We start from the raw sequence: 14,760 nt of genomic DNA, 5'->3' as shown, positions 1-14,760 counted from the left end.
AACAAATGTGAAATTTTCATAGTGTAGGGCTGGAGCGAATGGGTGGTCAAGCTGTGCTGGCAGCAGGAAGGAAGGTCACTGGGACTTCCTAAAGTGATAAGATTGCAGTTGGTAGACTTATCAGTCAAGAAGTCAGAGGGAAAATGCATAAATCATATGTGAGCTAAAGTGGGCCTAAAGGCCTGGACTACTCCACAAACTAAAAAGGCTAGCTTAGAAGGGATGAAGGGAGACAGGATAGACAAAGATAAACGCAGACGGGGAAGCCCAGAGCACATGAGAAGATGAGCTTCGCCTCAGTCCAAGGCCTTTGAGAGCTTGATAGGAGACACAGGAAAGATAGGCTAGGAAAAGGGAAGAAGCTGAGGTGGGAGCATCCCAGTGACCAATCTATACTACCCTAAGATAGTGACATGAACCATAAGGCCATTTCCACCTGCGTGGGAACAGAGGTTGGATTATCCAAGTGTATTAGAAAGGGTTCTCGAGAACCAAAAGAATGAATACACACACACACACACACAGAGAGAGAGAGAGAGAGAGAGAGAGAGAGAGAGAGAGAGAGAGAGAGAGAGAGAGAGAGAGAGAGAAACCCTATCTCCAAAAAAAAGATTTATTATTAATGCGTATGTCTGTACACTTGTGTGCAGGTGCCAACAGAGGCCAAAAGAGGGTGTTGCATACTCTAGAACTGGAGTTACAAATGGTTATGCGCTGCCCCAAAAGGGTGTAAGCCACTAGTACTGTTAACCACTGAGCCCTCTCTCCAGCCCCGTGAATATAAGCTGTAAGAAAGCTTTTCATCCAGAACTCCAGTTCCAGGAGACCCAGCATCCCCCTCTGACTCTGCAGTCAGCAGGTGCACTTGTGGTGCAGATATCCTTGCAGCAAAATAGTCATACGTGTAAGATAAAGAAGTCTACAAATAATTTTAAATATGCATTTAAAATATCAATATATAAGTTTAAATTATATATATATAATTTGAACATATATATGTGTATATATAATTTTCTTGTGGTTACTTCTTAAAACTAGTAGATAGACTTAATTTATTTTTTTAGCTCGTAAATGTGTGTAAGAAATACTTGTGGACTGTAGCACACACTACTCCGTATAAATTTTCATTCGTTTCTTGGGAGGAGGGTTGTTTAGGTTGCCAACCACGTGCGCTGTCGCTGAGCTACATCTCAGCCCCACTCCATCATTCATAAGCCTGCAGTCCAATGGTAGCAAATGCACACACTGTTGAACACTTTTACTACCATCTGACTCTAGAACTGTTCTATTTTATGGGCTTGATTCTTAAAATAGTCCTCTCCAATGATAAAATTTCCACTTCATACTTTAAAAATGTTTCTGTTTTCCTGTGTTGCACAGAGTAATAATTCTTGAGGATGAGCTTGAGAAGCTTGTTTGCACTAAAGAGACACAAGAGCTGCTGTCAGAGGCCTATCCGGTACTGGAGCAGAAGCTGAAGCTGATTGAGCCCCACGTGCAGGCCAGCAACAGTTGCTGGGAAGAAGCCATCTCCCAAGTGGATAAACTGCTACGGAGGAATACAGAGAAAAAAGGTGGATTCCTTTCAGCTTGTGCTTCTCAGATGTGCTTACTCCATTCTGCTGGGGTTCTCTTCTGTGGCCTGTCTGTTGACATCACACACACACACACACACACACACACAATGAATCCAAAGTCTTGACTCCTATTTTAATATAAAATACACAATGATTTGAATGTTCAGGGCATCATGTCTCCTTTTATAAAAACTGAAACAAACAGAGAAATGCCGACAGTGTTTCTACTATCAGAACTTCCGGAAACTCTTAAACAGGTTAAATAATAAAGGAACTGGCTGGACGGTGGGAGCACAGGACTTTAATCCCAGCACTTGGCAGAGCAGGTGGATCTCTTTTTTGAGGCCAGCCAGGGCTACAGAACGAGTACCGGGGCAGGCTCCAATGCTACACAGAGAAAATCTGTTTCCAACCCCCCCAAAAAGAAAAAGAACTGGTTTAAACCAGGTGTGTTGGCACACAACTTTGATATCAGCACTTAAGAGGCAGGAGCAGGCAGATATCTGAGTTTGAGGCCAGCCTGGTCTACATAGTGAGCTCCAGGACAGCCAGGGCCACACAGAGAGACCTTGTCTCAAAAAAACAAAAAGAATGGCTTTGGCTGGATGTGGTTTCAAGCAGGGTCTCTTGTAGCCCAGGCTGTCCTTGAATTCACCAGTGTAGCTGGAGATGACCCCGAACTCCTAAGCCTTCTGCCTCCACCTCTGGTTTTACAGGAGTATGCCACTTCTTTTTAAGTATATAATGATAAAAAGTGTAATTATATATAAATATGTAATCAAGTGATTATATAGCAAATTGAAATTCAGTTAATTAAAGCTAAACTCAGCTTGGATGAGCCCATGAAAATTTTTACTTGTGTAACTCATTTCCAATTCTGAGTTAAAATAATGGAAAATGGGAAAATAAAAATAACATAAGATCGATCTTTGTTTTCTTTTATTATTTTTTGTTTGTTTTTTGAGACAGGGTTTCTCTGTAGCCCTGGAACTCAGTCTGTAGACCTGGCTAGCTCAAACGTGGGGATCCACCTGCCTCTGCCTCCCAAGTGCTGAGATAAAGGTGTGCACCACCGCTCCCTGTGTTATTTTTTTTTATGAGAAAGAATAATGATCTGTTTTAAAGCCTTCCCAACACTGTGAACAAAATATTTCATGGGAGTTGGGCATTTGTGCATCCTCTAGCATGTGACAGATACTATGGCCATTCTTCAGAGTTTAACTTTAACTTAAAGCCATATGGTAAATATACTGCTGTTACTATTAACTTTAGTGTCCTTAATCTTCACAAATAAGATATTTTAACCAGAATAGTTTGGTAGCCAGGTATGGACGCACACATCAAAAATCTAAACACTCATGAACCTAAGATACAAGATCATCAGTTCAAGACTAACCTGGGCTCCTGGGACCCTACCTCAAAACAAGACAATGGGGGGAACAGAAAGTCGGTCTAGGAAACCAACAAGGTGTTGGTGCCAAGGATGTCACATCGTTAGATGGTCATTCGTTTCTGAGGGCCTGCTGCTCATCTTCATTCTGCCCCCACCCTCTTCTTAAAGGCAAGCCTGAAATAGCGTGTGAAAACCCACACTGCACTGCAGCACCCTTGATACGGCCTACTCTGCACATTGAGGACAGAGACCCCATCCCTGAGGAGCAGGTAAGGGTGAGCGGCGTTGGTTTCCCCTGAAGACGAGGTCCACAAACAATTTGCCTACTTTTATTTTAGACGACATGGGTACTGTCCGATAAATTGCTGTTTCTGCTTCTAATGAGGTTAGTACTGCAGTGTCATATAAACTTACATCAGAATATCAGCTCTTAGTGCCTTGAATATGGTCTGTCGACTCAGAGTAGAAAATAGCCATTGACGGTGTTAACTTTCTCTAGACCCTTTGTAGCATCCACTGTTAGGCTTTGGGAAGATTACTTTATCAGTGGATAAGTTTGTTGCCTTCCTTCCTCTCCAACTGCCATAATGATTGTCCCGAGAGAAAGTCCTCCAAAATGCGTAGCTGCAAGTAGTGAATCCTGTCTGCCTGAAGTCCTTTGTCTTTGGTCCATTTTCAGGAGCTAGAAGCTTATGTGGATGACATAGACCTAGAAAGTGAGTTCCGGAAGGAGGATTTGTACCACCTGTCTCCAGAGGACAAAGAGAGGCAGAAGCGTGAGCAGGAAGAGTCCAGGAGGGTGTTGCAGGAGCTGAAGTCTGTGCTCGGATTCAAGGCATCAGAAGCAGAAAGGCAAAAGTGGAAGCAGCTTCTGTTTAGTGACCACGGTAAGCTCCGACTTCAGAGTCCAGGTTATTTCAGTGACGGGAGCCCTTTCTTTCTGAACCATGAATGCTGTCTTAGCTGTAGAACTCTGCATCAACCAGTTAGTGTAGTACTCTTATATAGAAGCAAAATCGATCTGATCCATAAAAGAATGCCGTATACTTACACTGAGACTATGAAGTTACACTTTTTTGTCAGTTACTTAGTTATTTGATAGATTTCTTTCATAGTGGGCATCAAATTGAATTGAGTTAACCATGATGGCACTGCAATCCCAGCAAGGAGGATCTTGAGTTTGAGGGCAGCTGGTGCTGCAAGTTTGTGCTACCTAAGCTACATAGCAAGACCCTTTGGGGGTAGGAGGGACGGATAAAAGAAAGTAATAAATTTGATATTCTAAGCTCTGTTCTCTATTTAAAGTGTTTCAGTAAGACCCACCATTAATAACTGTTTAATGCTGAAAATGCATAAAGATGAAGGCCCTTGGCCACTTGGGTTAAGTTTCTTCAGTAGTTGGAAGCAGAGGAGGTATTTGTGTGTGCTGACTCCTAAGTCAAGTTTGGATGTTGTTGGCTGGCCTTAACCTTCTTCATGTTGCTCTCACTTTTTTCTTCAGTCATGCTTCATGGGAGGCAAGTGAAGGAATGAAGAGAAACTTGCTATTGGCAATGTCAACTGAGTTTATCCTCAGTTGAGTTAATCCCTGTGGATTTAGAAGAAGGTAGAATGGGCCTTCCGTCCGTTTTAGAGTATCTTTGTGGACTCTCAGATCCAGTCGCCTGCCTTTGCCTTCCTCACTGGAAGTGTATAGGTCATCTAGCCTGCAAAGCTCATTGGGGTTCTCCAGTCTTCTCTTGTGAACCCTCACCTTCTCTCCAGCCCAGTCTACACTTGTTGGTTTCAATCTTCTTTGTGTCCCATAGGCTCCCTTCAGAACCTAAATCCCCACTAGATTATGCTTGTCCATTAGAAGTGCCCCTTAGCTGACCCCAATTTCAGTACCTTTGTCCCCTAAGCTATCCTGTAACATATTCCAGACTTTGTTCAAACTCAAACAGCTCGTTAATTCTGTCTCAAAACTACAATAGTTCCACCTTTCTTATTATATTCACCTTTCCAGCATAAGAATCCATCATGTCCGCTTGTATCTTCCAGTGTTTCTAATAAAGCTGCCCTTCTCAGCTTACAGTTATCTAATTAGATAGTCCCACAGACTTGCTGCTTACACTCGCGAAGAAAATGGATGCTGGTCTCTGACCAAGCTGGTCTTCTCCACCAAGCTGCCTCTCTGAGTGCTTCCTCTGTGACCCCTCCACTGCCCCACCTCTGCTGCCACCATAGACTTTCACCCCAGAGAGACATGTTGCTGGGGTGTAGAGGAAGGCTTGAGCATAAGAGTGGAGCAATGGTGGCCATTCCAGAAGCACAGCAGACTTCTAGAACCAGCTTGCTCATGAATTAGAGACTGATGGCCAGTTTCTGTGTTCGGGGTTTTCAGTCTCTAAATTTCAGTCCTTTTTTTTTCTAGCTTTTATTCTCCAGCAGTATTCAGTCAGCAAACTTTGATCCACAAGTAGTTACTGAGTACCTGAGACCCCGACCCTCGTTACTGCTGTGTGTAGCACATAGATCAGCAGACAAAACATATCTACTCCCCTAGAGATGTCCATTCGGACACTGTCCTCAGCTGACCCTTCCCTCCACATACTCTGCCTCCCGCATTTAGTTAGCAGCCATCATGGCTTGAAACATGGTCCACTTGTGAAGACCTAGCCGACTGATGAACAAGAGTGTGCAGAAATGCTGGGGATAGTATTATCTATATGCTTGTATCTTTTGTGACTGCCAGTGTTTCCTTCATAGTATTTAGCTGTAAAATGACATTGTGGGCAGATGAGAGAAATGTGTCTCATTTTCAGAAACAAGCTTCTGATTCCATTTGCATTTGAAAAGGCAATAATGCTGTATACTCGGTGAAAATAAGTAAAACTCTACTGATGCCAAAAAAATGCCTTCCCATGAAAAGTTTCAGTGTGTCTTCCAGAGTTGTTTTCATCTCTGCCTACAGGGGTAAAGTCCGAATGGAGTTAGAGAGGGAAAGCCTGCTCTGGAACCTGCTGTGGCCATGTGTCTGTTGCTGCTGCCTCCCTAGTGGAGTTACTGCAGCGTAGGGATGTTTCTTGGAAATGGACACGTTTTACACAAGTGCTTTTTAAACATACGCCAGATCTTCAGGACGCACTTTTCCCTTCTGCCATGCTTCATAGTACATTGTGTTGTACTAACCCTCGTGCTGGGAGGAGAGACTGCCTAGCACCCAGAGGGGCTAACTAAACCTTCATTTTTCTTGCAAGGACAACGTCTACTATATGGATCTACATGATATTTATGTATTATACTTTGGTAGTTGATCTTGAATGCAGATTTATTTCATCTGTGTTCTCCATAGCACAAGAAAATGTAGACCACTTCCCTTCAGGTTCTGTTAGGTGGTGGACAAGTAAGTTGGATTCTCTGTTACACTTTCCCATGCTGTTTACCTTGTGGACATACGTGTGATGAAGCTGCTGTTGTCTGGGTCACGCTAGGCTTTCTATCAGTGTGGTGAAAACCACACTGTGTACCCTGTTAATGCCAGTGTCCCCAAACTTTAGAGTGCATCAGAATCAAGTGGGCAGCTTGTAAACTTGCCCGCTCCAGCCCATGTCCAGATCCCTACCTGTGATCAGACTCTAGGGTCTGTTTCCAGCAGCTTCCTCCGGGATAGATGGTCCTGCTGATTCCAGGGCCATGCTTGGAGGACCACTGCCTTTGTCTCATTTTATGTCATGGCATTCCCCATTTTACAATGTTACATTTATTTTACTAGAAAGTTTTATTGAACATTTATTATTTGTTGTTCCTTTTTTTAAAAGTTACTGGGAGTTTAAAGTCATTGGGTCCTTAGTTATTTTTGTTGTTTTTTTTTCTTTTCTTTTCTTTTCCTCTTTTTGTTCTTTGAAGCTGTGTTGAAATCCTTGTCTCCTGTAGACCCAGTGGAATCTGTAAGTAATTCAGAAACACCCATGCATTCAGAGACAGGAAAAGCCAATAGGAATGGTTCTGAAGAGGAAGGTAGTGAGCCCTCTCCACGTGACCCTGAAGGAAACAGGACTGAGTTTGTATGCGACAGCCCTCCAGAGGATGAAAACAAAGACACGTGTGGAAATGAAGCCTTCCTCCGAGGAGCTGAAGAAAGAATGTTCTACCAGTGTGAGAGCGAGGCCGAGTCTCCCCAGGCTGCTGCTGCTGCTGGGGCCGCTGCCCCTCCAACTCCCAGGGACTCACTCCAGCTCTCCATTAAGCAGAGGCTAGCCCGACTACAGTTGTCACCAGAGTTCACCTTCACCGCTGGCCTGGCTGCCGAGGTGGCTGCCAGATCTCTGTCATTCACCACCATGCAGGAACAGACTTTCGGCGATGAGGAGGAAGAACCAACAGTTGAAGGAGGTGAAAATGAGGTGGGAGAGAAATAGAGACGGAGATGACGTGATTTCTGGTCGGCCCTCTTACAAGTGTTTCAGCTTCAAGACTGGAAGGGAATGAGTGTGTGTTTACTCTATATAAAGCTAAGTCGTTGATTTACAGGGTGAGCACTACTTTGAAACCTGACCTGAAATTAGCAGCCATCTGTATAGGCAGGTCTTTTAGGGATAGAGGGAGGTAAGGGCATTTTTGAATAGACTGGCTGTTTTATTTATGGCACGACTGATAATCTAGGCAATTCTTTAAGTACTTTTAATAAGAAATGAATTTATCATTTTTTGCCAAAATTTGCTGCCATAAGGTAACTAGGATGATCTCTTGCAGAGCATTAGAACGAGCTCTTTCTGCTGTGTCCTTGCAGTGTGTAACTGCAGCGATCATGTTAATATGTTGTTCGTATTTTATTTTGTTTATACCACTCCTAAAACAAAGATACAGGTTCTGAATAAAAATATTTAATTCCTACAATTGATGTGTTCTGGGGTTTGGAACTTTAAAGCAATTTCAAAGGTGTTTGGGCTGTGGCATATTTCATGCTTCCTTATTTTCATATGTGTGTTCATTTTAAGGTGTGATACACCTTCAAAAGGGAAATACTGTGCCATTTTAAGAAACACCCTTGTAGTTTGTTATTGTTGTTGGTCCCTGTTGCAGCTCAAAGAAATGATGTCCGAGAGACGTCCCTTCATCCAAGGCCTCTCCAGCCCCGCAGAAAGCTCCTCTGTCGTTCACTTGGAGACAACTGTGCCTCTGCTTCCGTAGGTCACGGCGCCGTTTTCCAGCCTGGCCTATCTTACTAAGACTCAGGAAACACGTCAGCTTTCTTGGAAAGCGCCCTTGTCCCTTTGTATTTCATGGTGAATCCATTTTACAGCGATGCTGTCCACATACCAGTCTCATCTGCTTAGCGCTTTGATTGTGTTCTCGGTGATATTTGGGGGAACATTCTGTGACTGGAACCTGTCGTTGCCGTGTACTTACCGAGCTCACAGACATGATCTGGGAGGACGGTAAGAAAAACTAAGTCTATGCTGCTGTGCTAGGAGGAAAGGCTGTGAGTTCCTGTAACTTCTGTCTGCGTTTAGTGAGGGGATTTACTCATGTCTGTCTCACTGTTTTAACTTTAGTGACTGTGTTTTACCCTGAGGAAATCTTCTACTTTATATGAGTAGGCTTTGGATGGTTAGTGGTTGTGCATTTTTCTGATAATTAGCACTACTAACATGTCAGGAGCAGTCCCTTCAGTTGGACAAGGAAATAGCTAAATCTCAAGAAAAGGGAGCCTCCTGTGTTGTAACTGACTTCTGTATTCCTAAATAAGTCTTACTTATTGTTTCAACTCCATTTTTCCCTAGATAAAGAAGTTATTAGGGAAATTCTGTTAAGACTTCTTTTATAACACAGGGAAAATTGGAGTTTAATCATTTTAATTCTTTTAGTCTGTTTTGAGTCAGTCACACCAGTTGAACAGAAACCTGTTCACACTAATTTATCAGTGTTCTGCTCCCTGGGCTGATGCTTTCAGATTCTGAAATACAAAGTCTAATCAGAATTCCCAGTCTTCCAGGTTCATCTGTTTTGTTCACAGGCTCTTATTTAGTTCCATACAAACTGCTTTTTGAAGTCACGATGAAGGACATTGTGGTGTGAAGTGATATTCTTTTTAGATAATAGTTTTCATATTTCTTTCATCATTTAAAATATTTCCAACATAAAGCTCTTTTTTTCTGTGTGAAATTTTCTTGAGTAATTTTCTCTTTTAACGTTCTGAGCTGGTGTTCCTTGGTTGTTTTAGTGGGCACCTGAGTCATAATGAACCAGAAGTACTGTTTTTAGTGCAGACATTAAGCCATGCTCTCTGTGATTCTTGGATGCTTTGATATGAGACCGAGGTACTGTTTATGCCCAATAAAGTCTAAGATCCTTCTTAGGTACTTCTTGCCACGAGTTCATTTTGTGTGTGGACAGACTGATGGGGTATAAGTGGATGCCCTTACATGTGTTTTCCTAAGGCTACCTCACTTTTTCTTGACTGGGTTTAATAGCTGTCTTTCGATGAACAGAAGAGCCTTCTGGAAAAAAAAATTTTTTGGCAGATAACTTATAATTGTGTTTTCCAAATTTTACAGCATGATTAATCTTGTTGGGAATCGTATTCTGACAGCTTCTGGTACAGAAATTGCCAAGGTTTGTTTTACCAGAACTAACCTAGAACTCAGAGGGAACTGCATGCCGTTTAGGTCACTCGTGAAAAAAATGCTTACCCTGTGTGTCTACAGATGGAACGTCAGGACAGTAAGTGACCCGGGGTCCGTCTCCATGCCCCAAAGCCTTTTTCTCTGCAGTCTGGTAGATCTGGGGCCAGACTGTTGTTTCTTTTGCAATCCTCTGCTTTTTTCTTTATCCCTTGCAAGCCATGTATGTTCTCTAAGGTCCTTGTTGAAGCTAATTGTAGTCACAGCGTCCGGATCCATTTCATTAGGACCTGATGATAAGCAAGTGAGGAAAAAGACACACATGTAAAAACAAGTCGATAAGAATGTGTAAGAATCTAGACTTCAGAGCGTGGCCTGACTCATGCTTGTAACGCCAGCACTCCAGGTGCACATTCGGGGGTCACTGGACACACAGTGAGAGCCAGCTGCAGTCTGAATCCCAGGCCTTCCATTCATGGGACCTGAGTACATAGGATCATGTTGGGAAAGTTTTCTCAGGAAAACTCAGGTTCTCAGAACTGCTAAATGATATTTCTGATTTCTTAGAAATTTAAAAAGAATGCTTTTCAGGCCGAAGAGTAAGACCTGGTTACAAATATATTCAGTTTACTAAAATAGCAATATCCTGATTCATATAATAAAAGTCACAGTGCTTGAATGCTAAGCATAGGGAGAGTCAGCTTCTGGCGCATTAAAAGCTGTAACTTGACTGAGTGTGGATTGGAAATGGCTCCAGATCTCACTTTCACTCCACTGGTCTCTTCCCGTATAAAACAGGAATCACGCTGCGTGCTGCTAAATGAACAGAGATAACATGGGGAGCCACTGGGTTGGTTTATCGTAGTATATTGTCCTTATGCCCAACTAGAACAAGGATGTAAGAACCAGATACTGGAGGCCGAAGTGTAACCTTTGCTGAGCCTGGCTGAACTAAAGTGAGTAACAGTGCTGGAACAACAAGCAGAGAGAGCGTAAGGATTTTGTTTCTCAGATCTGTTTATGGGGGCATGCCTGTGCTCTCTATGCTTAGATTCAAAAGCACAGGCAGTAAGAGACAGCAAAATGCCTGGTCCGGCGACCATCCAGTGTCCTCATCAGCGGTGACTAACGAGTCCCTTCACCTTTCAGGGAATGGAAGCAAAACTTAACAGTCTACTAATGGGACCTACTTTGTACTTCTCCCCATTAATTCTAGCAAGTACAGGAAATAGTTTAACCTTTTCTTTGAGAATACCAGCTCCTCTACTGGAAAATAAGCAAATCCACGCTCAGGGACAACGGAGATATAAAATGTCAAGCACCCCTTTGCCGCCTGATTTCATACTGCTTGCTTTTTCAGTTGTGTCTGTTTTCTCCACAGTTTCTCTCTTCCTCTATAATCAGCTGTCACTTTTGCCGCTGTGTTGTGTGCCTGCCTCCTGCAGTAAGCCCTTAGTTTGCTGCTTATAATCTGCTGTGGACTGAGAAACCAGATTGCCACGCTTGCTAGAGCAGTGTCTAAACTAAGAGTAAGTAGACTGGAAAAGGCTGAGAGCTTTTCTGCCGGTCACGTGCATGGACTGTGTCGTGCGTGTTTGGCTGCTCATCATTCCTGTGTGTGCATTTCGTGTCTTACTAAAAACTTGCTAAAAATACTTGGTTGAAAATACAATTGCCATATATTTGAAATGTTAATTTGGTGTTTATGTGCTGATGTTCTAGGACCCCTCGCTAATGAATTCAACTGTAAAAGAAAAATTGCCTATCATCTTTGTAAATCAGTGTATTTCAAAAAAATGCTAGTCATCGGTTCCTGTTAATTAGTCTTCATTCCGTCCACAGGTTTAAAGTTTATGTCATTATTGTCAACCCTGCACAGTAGCTCCTGGCTCGAAACGAAACATGACCCCTTGTAGTAAGAGTTGGCCAGGGACAGCCCAGCTCTCTAACAGTATATGACATACACCTTAATCTTTCCTATATTAAAAACAACTATTCCTGAGCTGGGAAGATGGCTCAGCGGGTAAAGTGCTTGCTGCACAAGCATGACATCGAGAACCTTCATTCAGATTCCCAGGGTGCATCTGTAACCCCAGCCCAGGGGGTTGGAGTCAGTGGTCTAGGGAAACACTCAACATCAACCCCTGGCTTGCTTAACATGTGCGTGCGCACACACAAATATGTGTATACACACCCTCATATATACATGTACACACAGCCATGTATACACAAATACACAAGATTGTTTTTATTATTACCATTATTATTGGTTTTTGAGACAGGGTCTCTCTATGTAGCCTTGGCTGTCCTAGAATTCACTATGTAGACAAGGCTGGCCTTGAGATCTGCCTGTCTTTGCCTGCCAAGAGCTAAGATTAAAGATATGCACTACCACACACTGAGAACTTATTAACATTGGCTGTTATACTCCGATACACTAAACACTGAGAACTGTCCCTTTTTAAGCTCCATTTGGCTGGGCTTTAGTTATCATGGGTTTGGTTCTGATAGTTCCTCCCAGTCCTGCATTTATGTTTCCGTTTACTTAAGTGTGCTGGAATTAGCAGATCTTCTCCACAGTCACGTTTCTTCTTCCTGCTCTGAAGACTGAATGGCTCTGCTAGTTAAACTGTGTCAGAGCAAACAGGCAGACTGAAAAGACCCACTGCTTAAGTGCATCGCCTCCTCTGAAGCATATTTTATGACCGACTAGATTGCAGCCCTTGATCTAGTTAAATTATTTGGTTAAATATCTGCTCTCAAAATAGACTTGCTACTACACAGAAGTATCCACTTTTTTTTCAACATTTTGCCTTCTCTACAGTTGGTTCTATGTTGTAATTCTTTGGCGGCAATTAAAACCAGTCCATTGGAGTTAGCATTGTCGTTTATATTTTCTGTTTGAATTGGATACCACATGCTGTTACGAATTTCTTTGACTGCTTTTTAAAGAGAAATGCATCTTCATTTCCAAAATGAAGTACAGTAAACCTGGAAAACAAGAAAACATTAATTATTGATAATATCTGAAAAGTAATGGGTTGTAGACTTTAGGCCACAAAGACTTTATTGTTTAAAATGCTAGGTTTTTAAGCAGCACCTTTGCTTTCTTTCATTCAGCTGAAGGAAGTATACATTGAAAGAGTCCCATGACTTATCAGTGTTGGAGCTAAGGCCAATAACTGAGTGACAGAATTTCCACTGTCTTTCAGTAGCTAACATGCCTAAATTAGCCTTTCATGTATAAAATAGGCAAGATGACTCCCTCTCAAATGAAAAAAAAAATGTAGCCTCTTCAAGTAGAATTAGAGTCCGTAGAGAGGCAGCTCTCCTAGTATCCGTTTCATTGTGCCGCTGATGTGCTGTGCTTGGTGACCATGGGACTCGTGTCTTCATCATGCACAGGCCTCTGTACCCATCTTAAGGACGGGAATTAGGATATAGTAATGGTAAAGAGGATGCCCTTACCAGTTTCTTGTGTTGACACCATCGCAGAAGCCAGAGTGACGCTAGGCATGTTTGGCACTTCTCTTTCAGTGAGCTGTTAGAGCAGCACAGTTCTACTCAGTCCAGTTGCTGTAGACCAAAGAGAAGGAGTTCATATCAGGGCTCACTTATTCAAAATTTAGCAGAATCAGGAAGAACTGACATCTCTAAATGTTTGACAAATGCAGGTGTGGTGGCGCACATCTTTAATCCCAGCACTCCAGAGACAGTGGCAGGTGTATCTCTGAGTTCGGGGCCAGCCTGGTCTACATAGTGAGTTCCATGCCAGCCAAGGTTATATAGCAGTGATTCACATGGTGTCTTTAAAATGCAGTACATTAGTACCCACGTCAGTCTGTCAGCAGTGACATTGGTTTTGCCCCTATGTACTGAAAGTCAGTCAGCACATGTGTTGCAGAAGTAGAAATGGTGTTTAGGATGTGTATACTTCTGGGTTATGCAAGCTTAAAAATGAGACTCTGTAGATGTGGTTCTAGATAGACATATTTGTTCTTATTTCTTAAGAGTTTCTTAAAATAGGTAATGGTATTGTTTTAGGCTTTAGACTTTTCAGTTTTATAACATCCCCTAAAGATTGACTACATACAAATAAGCTTATTGTTGAATATTTCTTCTGAAACTAGAGTACGTCATGTGTAAGTTCACTCCTTTATAATGGCCTCAACAACACCATAGCCCTCTTTTCCTTCCCAGTTAAATGGCTAATGGACTCCGTCTCTAGTCTAGGTTCTGCACGTCTCGCTACTAGTCTGTACCTTCTGTTAAATACTGTGACTTAACCGGTGCTTACTTAGGCACAGTACTAGCATGTGACAATGTATGGAAGGCTCCAAGAATGTCACTCCAGTCCCTTAAAGGTTGCTGTGTAGCCCTGACACAGCCCTGAAGGCCCACATGGGTGAGAAGCCCAGAAGCCCATTCAACCTGAAAGCACTCCCAAGGAGTTTGGTTTTGTTTGGGCTTGTTCTAGGTATGGTCCCAGGGATCCCAGATCAAACCAGGCCCCTGGGCCTATCCTAGAACCAACCTAAACCCGCGCATCATTCCTGGACCATCCAGAGTGTGAAGACGGAAGAGAACTGAGGCTGACCACATCCTGTACGCACCAAGATGCACTTTTATCCATATACCTATTGTTTAGCAAGCATTGGCTGGTTAATCTATGTGAAATCAAGGTGACAACATCCGGTGACAACATCAAGTCTCCCCAGACTAATGAATCTTACAGTGCTTCCCATAATAGAAATTCTGTGTGGTGGTTATTAATTGGCAGTGAGGAGAACTGTCCTTGTGCTTTTTGTCATCAGATAAAATAGGTTAAAATGTCTATTTTAAGAAGTAGCAACTGAGCCATAAAGCAGCCTTCTCCCAAAAGGAATGAAATTTGTTTTCTCCGCTGCTTTTAGTGATGTTGTATCAGTCTCCAACCGTGTGGTTAGTCACACTTCCTGAAGGGCATCAGCCTCCATCTTTTGGTCCTAATGTAAGTGATTTTACCTCACTCAGAAGCTAGTATCTCTCCCAGTCACTGACTGCCGCCCATCAGAGCCCACTTTAGGAGTTGTCTGTGGTTCGTGATAGCAAGGTAAGGTGGGTCATTAGAAGTGGGTAAGTCCTCAGTTTTTACATCAGGATTTTACAGACGAATATTTTAAGAACTTGGTTTTTCTTCCTTGCT

General features: G+C 42.7%; 1 protein-coding gene across 3 annotated transcripts in view; it reads left to right on the top strand.

The window, feature by feature from the left end:
* Positions 1–7,848, top strand: part of Vezt (vezatin, adherens junctions transmembrane protein) — a 50,567-nt gene extending 42,719 nt beyond the window's left edge. For all 3 annotated transcript variants that reach the window (XM_038314993.1, XM_038314992.1, XM_038314994.1), the window contains 4 exons: positions 1,381–1,574; positions 3,139–3,239; positions 3,650–3,857; positions 6,859–7,848. In XM_038314993.1, the coding sequence (XP_038170921.1) occupies positions 1,381–1,574; positions 3,139–3,239; positions 3,650–3,857; positions 6,859–7,370 (1,015 nt within the window). In that variant the 3' untranslated portion in view covers positions 7,371–7,848. The remainder of the gene's footprint in view (positions 1–1,380; positions 1,575–3,138; positions 3,240–3,649; positions 3,858–6,858) is intronic.
* The last annotated feature ends 6,912 nt before the right edge of the window (positions 7,849–14,760 follow it).

The sequence above is a fragment of the Arvicola amphibius genome, chromosome 17 (genome assembly GCF_903992535.2).
Source record: "Arvicola amphibius chromosome 17, mArvAmp1.2, whole genome shotgun sequence".
NCBI lineage: Eukaryota > Metazoa > Chordata > Mammalia > Rodentia > Cricetidae > Arvicola > Arvicola amphibius.
This window is presented reverse-complemented; position numbering and strand designations above follow the sequence as displayed.